The sequence below is a fragment of the Laetiporus sulphureus genome, assembly GCF_001632365.1.
Source record: "Laetiporus sulphureus 93-53 unplaced genomic scaffold LAESUscaffold_160, whole genome shotgun sequence".
NCBI classification, from domain to species: Eukaryota; Fungi; Basidiomycota; class Agaricomycetes; order Polyporales; family Laetiporaceae; genus Laetiporus; species Laetiporus sulphureus.
Window position 1 is genome coordinate 1 of NW_024468669.1, and position 6,173 is coordinate 6,173.

At 51.8% G+C, this 6,173-nt stretch overlaps 5 protein-coding genes across 5 annotated transcripts; 2 read left to right on the forward strand and 3 right to left on the reverse strand.

Annotated features, from left to right (window-relative positions):
• Positions 1-256: 256 nt before the first annotated feature.
• On the reverse strand, positions 257-595 carry LAESUDRAFT_667808 (RING/U-box; the record flags this gene model as incomplete). The annotated part of the gene is made up of 3 exons (XM_040905333.1): positions 257-349; positions 420-490; positions 544-595. Coding segments are annotated over 3 exons (216 nt in total), but the record flags the coding sequence as incomplete, so codon positions are not given.
• Positions 596-1,011: 416 nt separating this feature from the next.
• Positions 1,012-2,616, forward strand: LAESUDRAFT_733049 (uncharacterized protein). Its single transcript, XM_040910376.1, is given in 9 exon segments — positions 1,012-1,130; positions 1,174-1,322; positions 1,376-1,840; positions 1,892-2,014; positions 2,071-2,289; positions 2,303-2,385; positions 2,414-2,489; positions 2,500-2,503; positions 2,561-2,616. 5 exon segments carry the CDS (start codon positions 1,076-1,078, stop codon positions 2,239-2,241), a joined length of 963 nt encoding a protein of 320 aa, XP_040757339.1. The 5' UTR covers positions 1,012-1,075; the 3' UTR covers positions 2,242-2,289; positions 2,303-2,385; positions 2,414-2,489; positions 2,500-2,503; positions 2,561-2,616.
• LAESUDRAFT_733050 (ribosomal protein S8) lies at positions 2,081-3,156 on the reverse strand. Its single transcript, XM_040910377.1, is given in 6 exon segments — positions 2,081-2,289; positions 2,303-2,385; positions 2,414-2,490; positions 2,501-2,503; positions 2,561-3,021; positions 3,120-3,156. 1 exon segment carries the CDS (start codon positions 3,019-3,021, stop codon positions 2,578-2,580), a length of 444 nt encoding a protein of 147 aa, XP_040757340.1. The 5' UTR covers positions 3,120-3,156; the 3' UTR covers positions 2,081-2,289; positions 2,303-2,385; positions 2,414-2,490; positions 2,501-2,503; positions 2,561-2,577.
• A 269-nt stretch (positions 3,157-3,425) lies between these two features.
• Positions 3,426-4,572, forward strand: LAESUDRAFT_765365 (uncharacterized protein; the record flags this gene model as incomplete). Its single annotated transcript, XM_040913650.1, has 3 exons — positions 3,426-3,778; positions 3,835-4,296; positions 4,347-4,572. The coding sequence occupies 3 exons, from the start codon at positions 3,426-3,428 to the stop codon at positions 4,570-4,572; spliced, it is 1,041 nt and encodes a 346-aa protein (XP_040757341.1).
• A 358-nt stretch (positions 4,573-4,930) lies between these two features.
• On the reverse strand, positions 4,931-5,852 carry LAESUDRAFT_765366 (uncharacterized protein; the record flags this gene model as incomplete). The annotated part of the gene is made up of 7 exons (XM_040913651.1): positions 4,931-4,985; positions 5,048-5,205; positions 5,272-5,406; positions 5,473-5,501; positions 5,556-5,586; positions 5,641-5,713; positions 5,773-5,852. 7 exons carry the CDS (start codon positions 5,850-5,852, stop codon positions 4,931-4,933), a joined length of 561 nt encoding a protein of 186 aa, XP_040757342.1.
• Positions 5,853-6,173: the final 321 nt, after the last annotated feature.

Consider the following 6,173-nt stretch of genomic DNA (forward strand, 5'->3'; position numbering starts at 1 on the left):
CGAATGCAGAGCGCACTCGGAACAACTGCATGATCCTATAATGCGAATGGAAACTCGTTGCCAAGCACATTCATCAGTCAGCCAAGGCATGTGCGAACCAGATCGCGCTCGATGTCATACAATGGCCATGCCGGCAGTGCACGCAACCGACAAGATTCTAGTGTACATGATAGAAAACTGGAAATACTAACCGCACGCCTTCTACCGGCCGTACCTGGAGCTATGTCAACATTGAGAGTACGGAGATTTGCGATCGTCACTTACTTTTGCAACTCCCACTCCGGTTGTCCAAGGGACAGACATTTCTCGTCTTCAGCCAACGAGAGATGCAATGAAAGTGGAACGCATGCTACACGAGACAAGCATGTTATCAGCGTCTACTGTAAGATCAGCATGACGGACGACAATTGGATACGTACGTTGCAGATACCCCACGCAGCGTTGCACTCCTGGCTGGTGGCCGACACCTGGTTTGCTTGACAGTCAAGACCTAAGCCTCAGAATCAGAATACGCGGCTTGTCTGTAGTTTAATCATGACGCACAAAGATCCATGATGTGGTTCCTGCAGATGGCGCAGTTGTCCACCACGATGTCTACACAACTATTGGCGACCGAATCTACAGTTAAACCAATAAACGTACCCTATGCCCAAAGCGCGACAGCGTTCCACTGTCGTCGAAAACCACGGCAACACAAAGAGGGCGTGTCAGCGAACCTCACCAAGCCTCGGGCATGATGGCTGATCCCAATCGTACCTTCTTCACCTCAAAACGCTTCTTCTCCTCCCTCTCCTTTCCGGTAGCAACCGCAAGATTTTCAACGTCGACGTCCATATCGGCCATGGCAGATCGTTGCAAATGAGCGAGGAGGATGAACGGAGGAGGCGTGGATGGCGAGGTTAGCAAGCGACGAAAGCGCGGGTCGTGTGCAAGGACACCTGTGCGACGAGCGCTTGTCACAGCTACTGCTGCAGTCAAGAACTCGGCATACCGCTTTTCGTGAATTGTCCTGAGGACCGCCCACGACCCTCTTGTTTGAACGCAGACATCTTTACTGGTGCTTCCAATGTCCTAGATGAATCAGAACCTCACTCAAGCATTCTACGCCTACTTCCAGGCTGCACATTCTGGTCTGCTGCAGTCTCTATCGCATCGCAGCAGGTGCTGCGATAGAACTCGGAAATCGCCTCGAGTCTTACACTTTGAATAGATGCGCACCTGAGGCCCTGGATCAGCTGTCCTTGGACATCGCAAAGCTGAGGAAGGAATTGACGCATGCTACTAGCTTCTTGCCCAGCTGTGATCAGAGGCAGTGTGATATTGTACGTACATATTCCGGGGATAAACGTGCCTACTCAATGTTCTATTTTCACAGAAATTGAAGGAGCTTGAAGAGTCTCTGCAGAAGCTCCGAACCGCATTAGCACCGAAACCAGAGTTCACTTCTAAACGCAAAGTGAACAAGCCATCTATCTCGCCCGTACCCTCAAACTCTACTCAAGAGCAAGTTCCTAATGTGCTACTGTCAAGCAACACGAGCTCTCCCGCTGGTCTCCCTTCAACAAGTCTCAGCCTCTCAGGCCATTCGCACGAATACCTCACTTGTTCCTCATTTCTTGCCTCCACGGCGGTCGACGCATCCGATCTCGCAATATCTGACCTCGCTCACTGCGTTGTCAACCTCCTTCCTTCAACCTCAGCAGACCTTCAAAGCAACCTCAAGATCACCGTTCTCCATGCCCGGAATGTGCGCAATTGCATCCTTCTTCTACCTCAGATCGAAGGCAGTGCACTTTTACACGATCTCTCGAGATGTATCATAGTTCTTAGATGTCATCAGGTTCGTTATTGCTGTCCATGCTTTCCGTCAAACAGTACAACGTTGTGATAGTATCGCATGCATACATCATCACAGACCGACGTCTACATTGCGGTGTCTTCCAAACCAATCATAGAGCATTCCACCAACATCAGGTTTGCACTATACCCTGCTCCTCTGCGGTCGTCTGACACTGTATGTCCGTTCGCTCAGCCACTGTGACCTCAATAGCCACGCTGACCGAATTACAGAATCCGATGGGCAACAACCTTTCCAAGCCAGATTTCTCTCATATCCGGCCCACGCCCTCGCCGAACTGGGCCTTGCTGGCGGAGAACGAGATGATCAGGGAGAGCGACTGGCCAGTCCACGGAGACGTCGACGTAGATGAAGTCTTGCGCAAGTTGCTACCTAGCGCCTAGTATGTAGTATTAAGTGTCAAACGTATAATGCATTTCGTGCGCTGAGTGCAAATTTCGTGCCAGTGGATGCTCATGCTGATGGTGGAGACTTTGGGTCGTAATTTTCCCTTCCTGAGTCAACTGTATATCCCGGAGTTATACAACCCAGCCCGATTCAAGTGCAGCATTGAATATGACGAGACCGCTTAACGATAGATGGCCGTGCCTCATGTACCATGAAAAGGTATATAGGGCTCCCCAAGGAAAAAACGGCTGAACAACGAGGTGATAGTTATTGGATGAGCGTGTTTGCCCGATGTGTGATAGTAAAAGGACTCACAATGAGATCCAACATGACTACCGTGCCCGGCAAATGATCTCTCCCCCAAGGTTTAGTTGCAGCGCCTCCCTCGCTTCCACCCACTCATGCTCCTGGTTCTTCGTCCGTACGATCGCAATCTCGCCCATCCGTAGCGGCTTCACGCCCTGCGTTCTCCTCCCCGAACATATCAGCCGCAGAGCATCCAAGTCCATGAGAACCGCCTTGCTCGGCTTGCTGACGAGCTCCATGGCGTTCAAGACCGGCCGTTCCTCGCGGTACTTCAGGTCCACCCAAATCCGCCGCTGCGCCACTCCAGCGTCGAGAAACTCAAGCGGATCAGGCTCACCTACTGTTCCACGGTACATAGAGGTTATGAAGCCGTTCCGGAGGATGGCTGTGGTGTGCGGAACTGCTATGCGTTGCTGCCGCACACGGAAGGCATTTTGTAGAGATGAGCATAGTTCATGAGCGTGCACCATCGCTGTAGGCCTGCGCAGGAGTATAAGACGTGTCAGCTGGGCACAGCATCGCGAAAACCTCAAGGACGCACCGGGCAATGGAAGATGTTCCTCGATCTTCTACGCGAAGAGCATTCCTGCAGCGGGCGTCTACTTGATGGGATTGAGCAGTTGAATATGCCGAGGACGAGTGCTTAAAAGCAGGAGAATGAACGGAAAAACGGAATGAGGATGCAGGGAGGCTTTCCGCTGGCGCAGCGTTGGCGCAGCGCGTTGATCACGAGCGGCACGTGCACGCGCGGTGCGGCTTCGATCCATACGCGCACGCTACGTTCGCTGCATACCACACGCGCACAGCCAGCTGATTCTGTCCAATTCTTCCACGTCCTGACTTCTCGATGTGTTCTGGTGGGGGACTGAGTACCATGCAACCACCACAACTCAAGTTTGATGACAAGTTCAACCTTCCCGACGGCAAGCTCATCGTAGTCTCGCAAGGCTTAGGATTTCGTATCCATCAAGATGACATTGCTCGTTGGAACCCAGAACTTGCAGACGCAGTGGTCCGTTTGACTGCTGACGGCACAGCTCCTATGGAGATAGTTGAAGATGAGAGTGTTGATGAAGATGACGGTATGAGCCCTGTTCCATCAGGGGAAGATAGGGAAGGATATACACTCAGTTCAAGTCACCTGCTGGAAGAGTGCGTAGTCCTCCATTTGGACATCGAGGCAGATGATATTCGTCGCTTTCTCGGAGCTGTCTATAGCATGGATATGTATGCTCATTGCGTTTCAAGTTAATTCTGAAGGCACTGACTTCAATCTGCTCTAGGACACGGTCAACAGAGCCAAAGGACTTCGCTACCATTGCCTCAGTCCTCCGACTCGCTTACTACTTCAAAATTCAAGATCTCATCGATGGTCTTCTCAAGAAGATCTGCACTTGGTTCCCAAAGACGCTGGACGAGTGGAAAGCTTTCGTCAATGACGAAAGTCCTTCACTTGTGCTGAAGCCCGACGATATTGTCACAGCAATCAAAGTTGCTCATATGACTGACACCATGTCTATTCTTCCTACGGCACTCTATCGCTGCTGCAGTCTTGACGCATTCGAGCTTGCGAGATGTTCATGGCACGATCATCTCATGAAGGAATCGTATGCAAAATATATTGGGATCATCTCCTCTAGCCGGGTTCGTTTAGCATTCAAGGCCGAAGATGTATGCGCGATATCGCTGAAGGACATCAGTCCCACGTGTGGGACTGCACCGCTATGCACGCGTGAATTAGACCAGTATGTTCAAGTTTTATGTTGAGTGTCTTGATTGTTAACGCTTGTTGCAGGTTGAGAGAAAAGCATACCCCGGAAGCGTCATTGGCATCACTTCACATCATTGACACTCTCACACTTATCCATGAAGACATTCATGCGCGGAGGTCTGGAGAGAGCGGTTTCTGTGATGAATGTGTAGTGCACGTGCAGCGCGGTATCGCCAGGCTGCAGGAGGAGTACTGGCGTGAAATGCCAAAGTTCATGGGCGTTGATTCCATAGTGCAAGACTGGTCTTGACTGGGAGATTATTTCAACGTATCATCGAAGGCAATCTGGAAGGTCTGATGCAGTCATGCGACTTGTGTGAGAACCGTACTGATACTTACGGCAATCAGATTCACCCCATACTCGTGAAAGTCCTGCAGGTTCCCTGGGCTCTGGCATGTCGGAAGGATTGTCAGCGTGGCGCGTAAACTGTCTTTCTCAATGTATACTTCCAAATCATGTCTACATCAGCATAGCTACGAGGAATATTCCAGTTCAGTGTTGACATAGGACGCCACAATGTCGGCGGTCTCCTACGTACTATCGATGTCACTCTGCTCTCCTGCATACGCCACGTAAGTGCCTCCGATTTGACGGCTGAAACGGTACATTAGCACCCATCCACACAGCTAGCATCCTCACATTCCCCAACGCTGACTCCGTGACTGCAACCAGCGCATCGTCAGTCCAGACATAAATTCAGCCTCACCATTGTGAAGATGCTCACTTGAGCATGCCGTCGTTCTCCGCGGTGACCGCGACTCTTGGAAACGTCCCGTTATGCACGTCAAAGTCGTCCTTCCATGAGAATCCCCTTGCACGCGGCGCCGTCATCAGCAAAATCAGCTCCACCTGTTTGTCCCGCGGGTCATTGTCATACAGCCACTGTCAGACGAGCACGAGCTGCAAGATCACACGTATACATCAGCTTAGAGTACCAAGCGGATAGACGAGTCGACAAGGCGCCTCCTCCCACCGGACTTGCTGGTATCCTCTCGAGTCGAAGAAGCATTTATTCAGGTCGTACAATCCCTCGTCGCTTAGCTCGTAGAGGATGCAGAAGGAGAAGCACAGCATGATCGGAACCTAATGGCGGATCGCAGCCTCAGGTCAACCGTACAACGTACAAGTGCGTTACTTAGAAGAACGCACCTTTCCAATCCACACTTTCCTCGTATCCTCTGCATTCCCAAGTCATCATCAATGCCTGATCTTCTTGGTCCGACCCGCCTTACGACGCAGTCGGGCAGCTTTCCGAGCGCCCATCTTTAACACCGAACCCTGTCAGCGAAGGAACATGGCAATCAGTCAATGACTGACCTTGGCCTTCTCTTCCTCGAGCCTGCGGCGCTTCTCAGCAGCTTTCTTGCGTTCGAGCGTGATCTCGCGCCGTCTGGCCAAGCACAACACTAACTTAGCCTCGCATCCATCTGAAACAGTGAGGACACGTACCGCGCCTTCTCAGCCCTTTTCTCCTCGCTGAGTTCTGCCTGTAGTTTCTTATCGGCCTTCTCCTTTGGGGTCTTTTGCATGCAGTCCTCTCAGCTGTTCGGTCTTTACGCCGTCAGAGATATGAGATCGCCTAGAAACGGGGTCAAGATTGGACAAGCGGGGTGAGTGTGCACGCACACGGTTGCAGACTTACGATGATACCCGGCCGGCAGAAGAGGCTGAGCTTCATCCATGCTCGAGCTGGATGCCATTCTCAACGTCGCGGGAGGAACCAGGTTGGCTTGTTCCTTGCAGCCGCTCATCCGACGACGGGTCGTAGTCCGGATTGACATTCAAGGCCGCTTCCGGCGGCGAGTTGAAAAAATCCCAAACGCTGACCGTACTTTCGCACGCGGGCGGGC